At 49.3% G+C, this 15,122-nt stretch overlaps 4 protein-coding genes across 4 annotated transcripts; 2 read left to right on the forward strand and 2 right to left on the reverse strand.

The window, feature by feature from the left end:
* Window positions 1-686: 686 nt before the first annotated feature.
* Asppvi_008417 (uncharacterized protein) lies at window positions 687-2,222 on the forward strand (the record flags this gene model as incomplete). Its single annotated transcript, XM_043304286.1, has 1 exon — window positions 687-2,222. The coding sequence occupies one exon, from the start codon at window positions 687-689 to the stop codon at window positions 2,220-2,222; it is 1,536 nt and encodes a 511-aa protein (XP_043160221.1).
* A 530-nt stretch (window positions 2,223-2,752) lies between these two features.
* Asppvi_008418 (uncharacterized protein) lies at window positions 2,753-5,571 on the forward strand (the record flags this gene model as incomplete). The annotated part of the gene is made up of 3 exons (XM_043304287.1): window positions 2,753-4,698; window positions 4,760-4,873; window positions 4,932-5,571. 3 exons carry the CDS (start codon window positions 2,753-2,755, stop codon window positions 5,569-5,571), a joined length of 2,700 nt encoding a protein of 899 aa, XP_043160222.1.
* A 2,892-nt stretch (window positions 5,572-8,463) lies between these two features.
* Asppvi_008419 (uncharacterized protein) lies at window positions 8,464-9,447 on the reverse strand (the record flags this gene model as incomplete). Its single annotated transcript, XM_043304288.1, has 1 exon — window positions 8,464-9,447. One exon carries the CDS (start codon window positions 9,445-9,447, stop codon window positions 8,464-8,466), a length of 984 nt encoding a protein of 327 aa, XP_043160223.1.
* Window positions 9,448-11,129: 1,682 nt separating this feature from the next.
* Window positions 11,130-12,858, reverse strand: Asppvi_008420 (uncharacterized protein; the record flags this gene model as incomplete). The annotated part of the gene is made up of 2 exons (XM_043304289.1): window positions 11,130-12,537; window positions 12,596-12,858. The coding sequence occupies 2 exons, from the start codon at window positions 12,856-12,858 to the stop codon at window positions 11,130-11,132; spliced, it is 1,671 nt and encodes a 556-aa protein (XP_043160224.1).
* Window positions 12,859-15,122: the final 2,264 nt, after the last annotated feature.

Consider the following 15,122-nt stretch of genomic DNA (forward strand, 5'->3'; position numbering starts at 1 on the left):
AGGGTAAAAACAAGTTGTCCCTGATGCTGCCGAAATCATGCTAATCCTATATAAGCTTAACTCTCTATGAGTAAATTACGCTATCTTATTATGCTTAGAACTTGGTACAGTCGTTTCTAATTCGGCCCATCACTCCCTTTGTTCATCGGCACTCTACGAGCATGGTAGCTATGAACCCATATTGTTCATGCAGACTGTTTATAGGCCGTCTAACAACAGTTACTACAGCCGACCCTGTTCAGGTTCCGGCGCAGGCTTACAGCTTGCTGACATCGTCCCTCTGTTATTGCTATAGCCGATCGTCCGAATCCTTTTCTATGCGAAGCGTTCAAGACCAGGGTTCTCAGCAGGTCTCGGACATTGCGGATTGGAATTAATTCCATAGACTCCGCTTCTTCAATACGCCCGGAACCTCCTGGTCAACTAGACTCAACTTGGTTCGGGGCGTGTGGATCAGGATGAGACATGCATGGCACAGCGGCGGATGCAAATTAATGCTCAAATCAGGAGCTAGACCCACAGTTTTCATTCTACATGTTACCACGGCCTATACGGAGCTGACCTTTTTAAGATATTTGTCTTCTTGAAAAAAAAATATTAGCATCTGGAATGAACCAGTTGGACCCTCGCCTGTCCTCCTCCTGAATCCTCCATTACTTTCCGTCTCTACTACCTACTGTCCAGTGATGCATATCCTCTGGTGTGCACTGGCGTTCAGCGCAACCACCTCAGCCCAGGTGACGGGATCCAGGCCCATCTCGTTCACCTCGAAGGGTAACCCAATCCTCTCAGATGGCTCGTGGTACTCGGCCGACCCTGCACCGCTGGTGGTCAACAACACTCTCTACATCATTACCGGACAGGACAGTGCTGCTGCAGATGAAAACAGCTTTATCATGAAGCAGTGGGGAATGTTCGTCTCCTCAACACCTGACCCTGCCGGCTCCGCATGGACGCTGTACCCGAAAGTCGCAGAACCGCATGAGGTATTCGCCTGGGCTGCTCCCGGAACCTCATACGCAGCACAAGTCGTTCAAGGCCGCGACGGCCGATTCTACCTATACGCTCCGGTGACGCAGGCCAACAGCCAGAATGCGGATCCGTTTGCTATTGGGGTGGCTGTGGCCGACTCCCCTACCGGGCCCTATGTCGACGCTCATCCGTCTGGCCCGATCATCTCGCAGTCAGTGCCTCCGCCAGGCGATTCCATCCAGAACATCGATCCCACCGTGCTCGTGGATGACGACGGCAAGGTCTACATCTACTTTGGCACCTTTGGTGCATTACGCGCATACCAGCTTGACGCGGACATGGTCACCGTGCGGTCGTCCGTCACCCAGGTTGACGGACTGCAGGGGTATTTCGAGGCCCCGTGGCTGATGAAGCGCAAGGGCGTCTACTATCTGCTGTTCGCAGCCAACAACGCAGGCCCGGACTCGCCGTGCACGCCGACCTCGTACCACGCCTGTATCGCGTATGCGACGGCCTCCTCCCCGCTGGGACCATGGAAATTCCAGGATGTCATTCTGCCTATCGTCTCCTCGACCACCTCCCACCCTGGAGCGATTGAGCTCAACGGCGCATGGTTCCTTGTCTACCACACGGCGGACGCCAAGGGAGGCGGACATTTCCGCCGCAGCATCGCGCTCGACAAGCTGAACTGGGACGATAGTCAATCGCCCCCGGCGATCCGCAAGGTCGTGCAGACGTTTGGACCCAAGCCACCGGCTCCTCCAACATACAACATCGCTCCCAAAGCCGTCACCAGCTCAAAATATCCCTCAGGGATCCAGTACTGGATAAAGGCCGTCAACGATGGGATCGTTCGGGCCAACCCGCTGCCCCCGGATTACTGGAGCTCCTACGAGGCAGAAAAGTCCCGAGAGACCAGTGTGCTTACCTATGTGTGGAAAGAACCGGTGCAACTGAACGGGACGTCGATGGTTTTCTTCGCCGACCAAGACGCCGGGGCTAACGTGGGAGTTGCACCCCCAAATAAATGGTTTGTCGAATATTTGGATCAGTCGTCCAATTGGCGGCCTGTCGTCAACAGCACACCCTATCCCTTAAAGGTAACCGACACCCCGGACGTGGTGAGATTCCAAACCATCCGCACGACCTCGATTCGGGCCACCCTGATCGCATCCGGCTCGGGCGGACAGTTTGCCGGTGTTGGCGTGAAGGAGTGGGAAGCACTGGCGACTGAGTTGCAGACTAGGTGACGGATGCGTGAGGATGTTTCAGGGTAATATATTCACGATAAGCGGATTGGTGACGAGCTAGAAGATATGCCAGGAGATCCTCTTTTCCATGTAACGCCGGTGTACTCGGCGTCTTCAATGAACCTAATGCATCATTTATTACTCCGAAACCCACGACAATGCCTCCGCGAATGGGGAGTTCGCCCGTTTCTTTTTAGTTCAAGCGGGGTTTGATGAAGCCCACTTTGTCCCCGCCGTCCACCGGTCTTATACCCAAAAAGGAAGGTTGCGAGCTCTTATGTGGAGGGATCGACATGCAGAGACCACTTCAGGTCTCACCCCGATCAGACCAGGAATGGGCACAATAACCCTGATGATTCTAATTTCAAAATGTCCGTCGAAGGAATGGGAGCGATCATTATTGTCAAGCTTAAGATAATATTAAATACAAAGCTAGCCAAGTGCTGAAAGGCATAAACAAGAGTAGAAAAAGCCAGAGAAAGATCGACCTTTCAATGTTGTCATTCCCATGATATACAATAATAAGGAAAATGGGTTGGCATAGTCTCTCTATAACCTGGTGCGTTGCCATCTCGCTGCTGGCTCTCACCGTCTGCGGGCAAGACGACAACCTCGGCCTCAAAAATGGATACATCTCCCTCTCCACAGCCAATTGGGACCTGAAGCTTGTTAAAGATGCTCAGGTTCTCGCGTCTCTCACGCCCAAGGGGAACTCCTTTGATTTTCTCCCTTTTGACTATCTCCCCAACCGCACCGAGAATGGCCAATATCACAACGGGGATATCACCTTCCGCTACCGCGCTACGGGGGAGACGGAATGGGTTGCAGGAGACTCCGCGAAGTCTCGCAGAGCCGTGACTGGCGTCCAGGCCAAGGATGCCCTGGCGGCTGCTGACCTGACCCCGACTCTGCCTGGTGGATCGCCACTCCGCATCGTCCGCAAATGGGTCGATGTCGATGGCGACCTGGGCCTGTCCTTCACTCTCACCAATACCGCCACGCATGGCATCGAAATCGGCAGTCTGGGCTTTCCGACTGAGTTCAACAGTATCTTCACCAACCGCAGCCCAGAGGAGATGTCGGCCAAGTGCTCACTGACTGACCCCTATATTGGGATGGACGCTGGCTATTTGCAAGTCACACCAACGTCAGGTACCGGTGAAGCTTTGGTTGTGACGCCCTTGGGCAACACAAGCACTCCGTTTGAAGCGTGGCACAATCTGGATGAGCCGTATTTCGACTCCACCGCATACGGGAGCCAGACCTTCGAAGGATTTTATGAGTGGCAGGCACACTCCAAGGCCTACGCCGACAAGGAATGGGCCAATGTTGAACCCTGGAACCCGGCCACCTCGCTCGTCCTAAACGCCGGACAGTCTACAACTGTTGGTCTACGCTTCTCCGTGGTGAAGGACGGCATCCGCGGTATCCAGAAGGCGGTCCAAGCCACCAACACTCCCCTGACAATCGGGACGGGATACGTGGTGCCGCGAGACCTCACCGTTCAGCTGCGCATCCTCGCCCCGGCCGAGGTCGCTTCAGTGGTCAGCGAGGGGAATGCATTGACTATCACCCGGCAGTCCAACACCCTGTCGCTGACCCCCACCGGATCCGCATGGGGCCGCATCCGGCTCACAATCACCTACGCCGATGGCAAGACCCAAACGGTCCACTACTTCATTACGGAGTCAGCCCCAGATGCCGTCGCCCGTCTGGGCCAATTTTCCACCTCCACAATGTGGTTCACCGACAAGTCAGATCCCTTTGGCCGCGCCCCTTCCATCATCACTTACGATGCCTCCACCCAGCAGCCCGTCCTCCAGGATCCCCGGGTCTGGATTGCAGGACTGAGCGACGAAGGCGGAGTCATCTACATGGCGACGGCGATGAAACAGAGTGCCCATCCGGATCCCGACGAGATCGCCAAGCTGGAGGAGTTCGTGTCCAAGGTGCTCTTCCCCACTATCCAGAATGGCGGCAATCTGGTCCGCAAAAGCATATTCTTCTACGAGCCATCCGCCGTGCCAGGGTATTCGTACAGCAACTCCATCGACTGGGGCAACTGGTGGTCGTGGAACAAGGCCGACTCCTACTCTACCCAACGCTCATATGATTATATCCACGTCATCGCCTCGTACTGGGCACTGTATCGCGCCGGTCGTGACCAGCCGGGGTTGGTGAAAAAAAATACCTGGCAGTGGTATCTCGGCCGCGCCTACAATACCACCATTGCTTGCTTTGCAACCGACTCCTCCGGCACGGAGCTGGTGCAATATTCGCGCGTTGGCCAGATGGGCGAGACAGTGATTGGTGAACTTCTCCAGGATCTGCGCCGCGAAGGGTGGTCCAAGGAGGCGGCTGCAGTCGAGGCGTCCATGAAAGTTCGTGCAGACCTCTGGAACTCGCAAGCCGAGCCGTTTGGCAGTGAGATGGCGTGGGATTCGACGGGGCAGGAGGGTGTATACTACTGGACCAAGTACGCCACTTCTGCTGTCTCTGGAAAGGATCAGATGCTCATGATGTGAATTCGCAAACAGCTATTTCAAACTCACCAACACCGCGACCAAGACGATTAATAGCATTCTGGGTTATATGCCTACTGTGTCCCACTGGGGCTGGAACGGCAATGCCCGGCGCTACTGGGATTTTATGTATGCAATGCGCTGCTCTCTTTGACAAACATCAAGGCCTAACATGATTTCAATTTAGCTACGGAGGAAAGCTGCAGCGCATCGAACGCATGATCCACCACTATGGCTCCAGCCTCAATGCCATCCCCCTGCTCGCACAATTTCGCCAGCAGCCCAAGGATACATACCTTCTACGCGTCGGCTACGGCGGCGTCTCTGGTCCCCTGACCAACATTCGCCAGGACGGGTCCATGTACAACGCCTTCCACTCATTTCCCGACACTCTCGCGGGCGATGACTACTCAGGTGACTACGGGCCGAATTTCTTAGGTGTCATGCTCGCGTCCGCCACCTACGTCGTCGAGGACCCGGATCTGGGACTAGTTGCATACGGCGGCAACTTCGCAGTAAATGGACAGGTGGTGACAGTACAGCCTCGAGACGCCGTTCGCCAGCGGGTGTACATAGCATCAATAGGAGTCTACATCATCGCCAGTGCGGGTTGGATTGACCAGTTTTCTTTCGCGAAAACGAACGCCAAGCAAGTGACAGTGCGTCTTGTCCCCGGCCCGTCCAAAGCTACATCAGCAATTGTCTGGGTTGAGAGTCCTGGCACAAGCACTCAGTATAAAGTCACCACTCAGGCGAAGTCAATGCGCGGAGGATGGCAAGTGCAGCTGGCCAACGGTGGGGTGGAAGTGACCATAGCCAGCGCGTAGTATATAGCTATTTGCCATTCTAATTATCGCCATATCGATCTACATGTGTATCAGTCTTAAGCTTACCGTGCTCATACACAATAGATTTCAAGACAGGAGCAACCATTGATTTTGGAAGCCATGGTATCAGTCCTAATTTGTGTCCCATACAGCGCCCGTGCCAACCCTACTAGTAGACGCGGAGCAATGTCATACTTTGTTAGGCGGGTTTCTGATGCAGATCTCTCATCGAGGTCTTGCACATAGTCCCGCGCCTGATTGGAGACGACAAGGAAACTATTACATAGACATATGGCAGCTTTCATCCAGTTTCAGCCACTTGCAACATCACCCACAAACCTCGATCTTTTCCAAGGGAACCCCCCCATGCCCTCAGCACCTTATCTGTGGGCCTGCACAATTGGCATGGTTCCACTCAGCAGGAACAAGCTACATTAGTTCCATGATTCTTCAACCAAACAATTTACATACACATCAGTATGAGCCTCTACTGGTCGAATAAATCTACTAACCGAGCGGATTGAGGAGTACTATTAGTCGGGATTAGTTAACACTGCCTTCCTTAAAGTCAGATTTGCCTAACAGCTGTTATTGTTTAAAAGGACCACCACACTCGGACAACATCTTACACAAGTTGCTTCTCTTTGTCATCTTGCTACAGACAGCCCATCATCATTAATCAAGCCCTAGGTTAATTCTACCTATATTCACCCTATCTCACCAATTGATCTTTTATCAAAATGTCAAAGTTATGCATTAGGTTTGTGCCAAACCCTATTCTGTATGCTCTTGTATGCTCTAAGGCCTACGCTGATGTAAACTATACTAGTGCATTGTCGCAGACCACAGATGAGGATACTCTGCTCCAGAAGTTTGAGGAATTTAGGAGAGTAGAAGACCTTATAAATACCTAGCCCCTACTCCTTTCTCTCTTGGTATACTGTCTTATTACTATAGGTTGTTATAAAAGACAGAGCCACCGACCGCTCCAGAGGCATTGCCTTTATTCAGTTTAGCTCTGATGATGATGAAAGCACTAGGGCTATAAATGCAATGAATAATACAGAGTACATAGCTGCCATGGCACTCATCACATGAAAAGGGCTACTTGGTAGTGTAGCTGACCGGTTGCTAATAGCCTCTAGGTTTGACGGCAGTTGACAAAGCTACTAACCCCAGTTCAGCTGGTGACCTTGAGGTCACAAGGACATCGACCTTATAGAGGATATTAAAAAGTATAATCAGGAAGAAGTAGTGTTTATTTATATACCACATGTAACAGGAGGCTTATTTTAATGCCCCTGCCAGTTACTAGTAGGGTATGAATCCGCTGCATGGACCTGCCAACAGTAAATTTAGACTTATGAATAGTATCCTTCCTCCTATTTGCAATAGCAGAGTATGAGTTCACAAGCTCAATGGATACTCTCTTACTATTAAGTATATATAGTTAATAGGCCTTGCTTCTTTGTCTACTGTTATTATACTCAATTCTTCTTAGATCATATTACCCTCATGCCAATTGTATAGCTGGTCAGTCCATATGCTTATTTGGCTAGAGTGCCCTATTCATACAATAGTGATTAGCCGAGAATAGCAGAGATAGATGTCTCGAATACTACCAGATGTGGTGTCCTGAGTAGATACAAGCAGCATAGTTCCGAGGAATCCACTAGTTTGAAGAACTATTCCAACTATCAGGCCCTGGTGTGGAGTCATTACCTGCACATCCACTGGGTACTCCTAGCCTCAAACAATGACAACATTCACCCCATCCCTAACATCAAGGTGGGATGTATGGAAGCAGAAACAAGCAATTTGAAGTACTACACTACCTACGAGCAGTGGACGTGCAAAGCACTGGCCGGGCCAAGCGAACCATTCAAAAAGCCGATAGTTTGACATTGTGGGTCCCCGCCAGGTACGTCCAGAACGCTCAGTGGCATCTATCCAAACCTCCCCTAGCATCATCGAGCCGAGCTGGCGTAAGTATTCCCTTTGAAATTGAGGAAGTTTCCACGCTCTAGAACAGCGGCACTGGCGAACAGGCCCCAAACACTACTCCAGACGACGAGCTGAAATAGAGCCTAAGTCCGTGGTTTCCCCCGCTACTAATGATAAGGATGGCTATGAGGCTGATCACTATGACCGCCTGGCCTTTGAGATAGCCTATGCCTCGGAATATCTGTCCAGTTGATCATCGTGTGCCAGCCTGACTCCATCACGACAACCGTGACAATGGGCACTTGAACGGTGAGCATCTACAGCGAGGCGAAATGTACCGATGGCTACTACGCGTGGAGGGCCACAACCTGGACTCAATAAGCGGCCAGTGGCTGGTGATCACTGATCTCAGCATAATGAACACGAGTACGCTGACCCAGCCCTGTTGTGGCAGCTCACAGGTACTAGTGATCTGCATGGCATACAACAAGAGCAGGGACAACAATACCTAGCCTATGAGGAATGGCATAGGTGCAGTGAAGACAGTGAAGATACATGGACTCAGATAGCCTTGCAGTACCATCTTTAGCCAGTATATGTTTACGTGTATTTAAAGGTCCTTGGCTGTCTTCATTATTGGTAGCATTCGAACCCATTTTACTAACTCATGGAAGTCAAATATTTCCATTGAGTAGATAGACGAATAACTGATTATCGACACATATGTTTGAACGAGACACAAGTAGGAGACAATTTCCCTTCCCCTTCCCAGATAATATTACTTATTCCACAGTCACAATAAACACAAGACTTCAATGGGACAACACGGTTACTCAACCCATATCATCATAAGGCAAGCCTTTAATAGGCTGAAAGCAACAGAAAAAATAAAAAAATAAAAAATAAATAAAAATAATAAACCCCAAAGCCGCCTAGCAAGGCACATTCTTATTTCTTGGGTGCATCCTTGACAGAGTCGCCCGCTTCAGAGGTAATCACTTTACCAGTAGACCAGGGCATTTGAGGGTTCGAGTTATCACGGTAGTAGTATGTATAATTCCCACTGTTATTTGTTATAACCTCGAAATTGCCTGGTGAGCCTCCATAGTTACTCTGGATAAGCGCGTTAGGGCCGTCAGCACTGTTACAAACAGTTCCACCCGATGCCCATTTCATTCCGGTAGTGTTATCTCTGTACCAGTGGACAAGGTTTCCTTGCGAAATCGTTATGACCTCAAAGTTGCCTGGGTTCTCGGGAGTACCGTAAGAGCTCTGGATTAGAGACGGCCATGTGCCACCTGCCATGATGGTGGCATCCTCAATCCACTTGCCGCTCGAGTTGTCGCGGTAGAAGTGAATAAGTGAACCGCCAACTGGGGCGACCACCTCGAAGTTGCCATATTTCGAGCCGGAGGATGTGTAGGTACTCTGGATCAGGGCACCAGGGCCCGTCGCCTGGTCGGTAATTACCGTAGGGCCATGCCAGGGACTCGGGTCAAGGGCAGGGTTATTGTCACGGAAGTAGTGGACAAGATTACTGCCTTCAGGGACCACGAGCTCGAAATTACCGGGATCCTTGGGGGTCCCATAAGTGCTCTGAATCAGAGACGCTGGTCCAGTTGCTTTGGTGGAAATAGTAGCTATAGGTCCTTTCCAAGGCTGTCCAGCGGCAGTATTGTCACGGTAGTAGTGGACAAGATTATTGCCTTCAGGGACTACCACCTCAAAGTTACCGGGATTCGTGGGAGTCCCATAGGTACTCTGAATGATACAGCCAGGTCCAGTCGCTTTGGTGGAAATGGTTGCAGTGGGTCCCTGCCAGGACTGGCTTGGATCAGATCCATTGCGCCACCAATGGGTGAGAGTATTGTCTTTAGCATTCCAAGCAACAAACTGCAAGTTGCCATCGGAAGCTTCAATCAGCATCGACATAGTGAATAATGATTCCTTTTAAGATAGACTGTATAAAAACTGATGATCAGATAGTAATTAAAGTGATGGACGGCAGGAAATGAAGGAAGGATGAAAGACAGGACTCGGTCTTTATATAGATACCTGGGATACAGCTCGTCAGGGCTAGATCTGTCTACCCTAGTGTTTGAGTATTGGATCCCCAGAGAACAAAGAGCTAGGCTTGCGAGGCGCGAGGCTTACCAGTCGCGAGGCTTACCAGGCGCGATTTGAGAGCTGGAACAAAGGTCTACCTAACTTCAGACCAATAGACCAGCTCTAACTATTTTATTAATGTTCTGGGGAGTCCCGATAAGCATATTTGCGGACCGGCCAGCTGTAACAACCATGCAAAGCTTAAATCATTAAACATAATTTCTTGAGGCAAAGTTGATCAACCATTGCAGCTGGAGCTCATGCACGAGATGATCTCGAGCAATGAATTTGCCTGCTTATTGATACCCAACTGTAAGATCATACTGGTCCTGGTTCAAATGTGAAGCACAGAAGCAAACTTTATTTTTAGACGTCATTTTTGACTTGTCGTTGTGATGTTAATAGCAAGGGCAGGTGGAAAATCCATGGTCTTTTCCAAGAGAAGAGCAAACAATTCCCAATTCGAATTTGGGTGTTTCCCCAAGTCAGCACCACATGATCATTTTGAATTCAACGCTTTCGATGATCTAACAGTCTGATACTAGCCTCATTGTAGGTGCATCAGGTGTGGATCGCCGCAGCAGTGCCTGCGAAAAGCCGGTACGACAACAGGCGCATAAGAAAAACCATGATTGATAGTTCCTGTTGCATAGGGGTCACCGCGGCGGCATGCGCCGTGGCTTCCAATACGTGCTATGTCATAAGGCCAACGAGATTCGCGAGCATTAACATATTTCTGTAGGGCAATCATCCAAGCCATGGTTGATAGTTCCTGTTGCATGGGGGGCTCGCCGCGGCGGCATGCGCCACGGCTCCTAATACGTGCTATGTCATAAGGCCAAAGAGATTCGTGAGCATTACCATATTTCAGCAACGCAATCATCCCCATAAACGTTCCTTTTCATCACTAAAAATTGGCGAAAAATACACGAGTATCTAAATCACACTATCATTAATACCCTCCAAAACCGAAGAAGAGCTTAATTAGGTTTTTCCCGTAGGTAATCCCTTCACTATATTTACAGTCACATACTTCCCTCTTATTCCAATTCTATATTCCCTATTTCACACCTGCAGGCTTCGGCCTCTGCATCCTCCTTCTCCTAGTCTGGCTAGTGAGGACTGCACACGTATTAACGGTATCTGCCTTAAACTTACCATATCATGCACACTCAAAACCAAAGAGATATATCTTTGGATGTTTGGAGGCTCTGGTGTCAATCCCTGAGAAGTATTATGCCTCATATTCTGAAACGTTGACTCTATACTTGTTCGTTAGCTTGGGAAACAGATATATTTTGCCTCGGCCAGGATTTTGCTGAGGTAGAAATCTCCGCCGCGCATTCGTAATATATGTTCAGAGTTGTACCCATTCACACGGCACATACATAGCAGGGATGTCTGATGGAAAAAAGCGCGCGTTAGATGGGAAAGTCGCTATGTAGAAGCAGCCAGCACCGCCTCTCCTATTTGCCAGAAGCACGCATTCCAAGGTTGTCTCTAATGGCTTAAGCGCTCTTTTGCTTGACCGACCGCCACTCCATGAGCAAGCTCCCAATCAAAGTTGCACTCGTCAGTCCAACAGACAGATACCATGTTTTACTAACACTTCTACCAACATCCACAAGAATCTCTTCATGTAGGCCCGGCGGTGCACGTCCCACTATTTCCGATAGCCCCTGGTCTTCAATAGCGGCAGGATTCAGACCTCGAACAAGTCGGGCTAGGTTAGCCGAGATCTCATTCGTAAAACTCACTTGCGCTATGGCAATAGACACGGCCGGACCAAAATGTTGTGCGAAGAGCACAATAGACAGGCCTAGTGAGACATCGTCGGTGGGTAGTACTGTTTGTACGGCACTGATAGGTGCGTTGAAGCCTATTCCGCTTGCGAAGCCGTATACGCCAGAGTACAGAATAAGTCGTGCAAAGTTCGTATTTACTCCAAAGGTTGTTATGAGGCCCGCAAAGACGGGCATCAACGCCGAAGAGAAGAGCATGAATGGCGTATAGTAACCGATCGTGCTGGTCCCCGACCCGCAGAGTAGCATTCCGATAGTAGCTCCAATCACGATTGGGACCATCATATATCCACTTCTACTAGGGGAGTACTCGCGTACAACTTGATAGTAGGTGGGTAAGTAATACTCAAGCACGTTAGAAGCGCTATTGCAGCACATTGTGAAGATAGCGGCGGCAATAACGTTGCGGTTTTTTATAAGACGGGGCGGTAACGCAGCTGCGTCACCTCGCCGGCGTTGGTTATACAGGAAAGCGATGATGAGGACGGCAAAGGCAACGAGAGGGCCAATAACTTTGCCGTCTTTCCAGGGGTATTTCGTACCGGCCCAAGAAAGCGCGATAAAAAGACTGGTCAGCGCTGGGATGAATAGCAGGTTACTTAGCAGGTCAAGTTCAACTAGCTTCTGCCTGAAAGTAATGCTCGTGTCGCTGGGCTTTGGGTCCGGGAACAAGAATATAGTCATTAAAAGCGCCACGCCTCCAATGGGTAGGTTGATCCGGAAACACCACCGCCAACCAAGTGATTGGGTCAGGAGGCCGCCAACGATGGGTGCGGCAAGAATAGCCACACTCTCAATAATGCCCAATATGCCGCAGAAGAATGGTCGTCGGCGGAGAGGGAGTATATGCACAAGAATTGTGAAAAATCCCCCGATAATCCCCGCAAAGCCCGCTCCGGTCACAGCTCTCCCAAGCACAAACATGGACGATGTCGCGGCTGTGGAGCAGAGCAAGGAGCCCACCAAGAAGATAGCCTGGGCGAGCAAGAATATACGCTTTATGGAGAACAGTTTGTATAGCTTGCCAAAAACGAACTGAAATGCGCAAGAGCAGAGCCGGAATGCCGAAGAATACCAGCCGACATCAGCAACAGTGTGGAAATAATCCGTTATACTATCAAACCGAAAACTATCAGCTTATACGGTCTCTATGTCAACTTTCCAATACGTACCTAGGAACAGCGGTGGCGACAATGTTGGTGTCCAGCCCTCCAAGAGCAACCAAAGCACTTATAGTGAGGATGATGACCCAGAACTTCAAACCGGTCGGATATTCCTGAGCTTCTTCAGCTGAGTGAGTCTCAGGCTCTACATGATCCTCTCCGGTTAAGTCTGAATTCCTCTCTTGAAGGACTGTGCCGTTCGTTCCTAGCCTACGCATTTGGACGGCATCGTCGGGGGCGCTTGCCGTCGTCGTCGTTGTTTGTGTGGCCATAGCGAATGGCAAGAATAAGGACAAAGATTTGTCTGTTGTGCGTAACGCAAGAAGACTTTCGAGGTGCAATGCGTGACTGAGTAAAATTCTCGGTGTTGTTGCCTTGTCGTCTGACGTCGAAAAGTACGAAATCAGGTAATAATCCCTACACCTGGACGTGGATTTTGTCGGGTCAAAGACGAAAGACGGCCGGCGAATCCTGTAGCCTGTACAGCGCACTGCTCCGTCCTAAGTTTCCATACTATCAGGCAGCTACTTTGCCCCGCTACAAGTAGCAATTCACCTTGCTCAGCCAATCCATCCCCATGCTTTTCCTTTCCCAGTATTTACTGTGTCTTCGGACGGTCTATAGGCAAGAACATGAAAAGGATCATCCCCGCCATTGGAGGTCGGTCGCAGCTGCGGGAGGCCCTCATCTAGGTGCATGCTGTGTCCGTACAATTATAGGGATGCTGGGATGCTCCCTGTGTTGGTGCCAGTGGATGAGCATGTAGCTCCTGTGTTTGACTGCGATGGTGGAGCGATAAGCCTGAGTCCCTGGAGCTGAATAGTAACCATTAAGATCTTGCATTGCCAATCTTTGGCCTAAAATATTTTCATGATCCCGATCGTCAAGGTTAGATTGCTTGGTTCGGTGGAAACGGTTAATGGGCTTTTGTGGTGCTATGGGGTATTCCTTGACGGTGTACTGGTTCACATCGTGCCCCCTCTCTCCTGAAAGAGATGTGTTTAATATATTAAAATCTTCTTCCCTATGCCTCTTTGGTTTTAGGCGCGCTGACATTGCAATTTTTGCCATCCAAAGGGCTTATGTTTACCATGTGTCGGGACCACTTTTTTAAATGCTCTGGGATGAGTTATGACTGAGACGCTGGGCCGTAGAAGTTCTGCCCTGACATTAGTAAGATATGTCCTGGAGCAACTTCCCAGGCACTAACCAATACAGAATAATGGCTGTAGAGGTATTGGTTTTCCGGTAGACAGCACGCTGCTGGGAGTGACAGTCATCAAGCAACATCCACGCGATTCAAGTCGTTCTCTTGTCAAAATCTGGCGACTGAGCCACATAATTGAAGGATATCATTATCCTTTGTATCCACCTAGCCCTTGACGACCCCTCTGTTTAAGATCGTTTGTGACCGAAGCCCTATTCTAGTGGACAACTTCTTCATTAAACGTAAAAACTGCTCTCAAATGGCGCCGCATTATAGATTGCATCCCTGGCTTGGACAATTGCGTCTCTTAGACCTTTCTTAGCTACCCCTTGAGCATCCTGATGTGCCACGCCGACTCATTCTTCATTTCGGCCAGGAATTTTCCCCATTGATCTTGGTCCCGGATCTCAAATTAAGTTTTTATGTTACACAAAATACCCATATACTCACATTGGTTGCAACCCACGGTAATACGCGTCTCAGATTAAACAGGCAGGGAGACTGGAATCATGTTGTCATGCTGACCAATACATTGCTATGAATATAATGCAAGCAGTTCAAAGGAACTGTACTCTCTACGGTATAACCCTCATTCACTTGATAGAGCTCACTTAAATTGGTGGACTATATTAGGTATCTGAGCTCCAATTCTAGACTCTTGAGATATATCCTCTGTTTCTAAAGCAGCAATTGTGAGACCTTTCAATTGTCTTTCATTTGCATAATATCTATTAGAAAAGGCATCATTTTTTCCTAAAAGAAGAGCAAATTGGTTTCACTTCCTCGACAAGATCATGATAAAGCGAATAACAGACTACTATGGGAAAAGGGACTGTGTGAGCCATTTAATATTATTATTAATACAGCTGAGAGCGGTGGTATATGTGTATTTCCTTATTTCAGTACTGGCAGAATATCACCTTCTTGGGGTTTATTAGCAATAAAGTCAGGTATGAAATGGATTCATTCATCATACTTATCTAATTTTCTCAGCCTTAAGCCTAAGACAGATCTAGGCATCCTTGTTCCATGGCGAGTATGTCCAGTGAAAAGGCAATGTATAAAGTCCTTGCTGCTTTCATCATATTTGAGCTATTACATTTGCCTAAACCAATCAGTCAATGTATTTCAACCATACTATTCAGATAGCTTTTGAGGTCATGATGCAAGAGTGTGAAACATCATATGTTGTCATCTATTTAATCAGAACGAGTATAGGCTCTTGTTCGGCAGTTGAACTGCAGCTGTGATACGGAAGAACAGGATATGAAAACTCAGGAGGCTCCCTACCAACTCCTCCACAACTCCTATATTCACCTCTCGCAGTCT

The sequence above is a fragment of the Aspergillus pseudoviridinutans genome (genome assembly GCF_018340605.1).
Source record: "Aspergillus pseudoviridinutans IFM 55266 DNA, scaffold_5, whole genome shotgun sequence".
NCBI classification, from domain to species: Eukaryota; Fungi; Ascomycota; class Eurotiomycetes; order Eurotiales; family Aspergillaceae; genus Aspergillus; species Aspergillus pseudoviridinutans.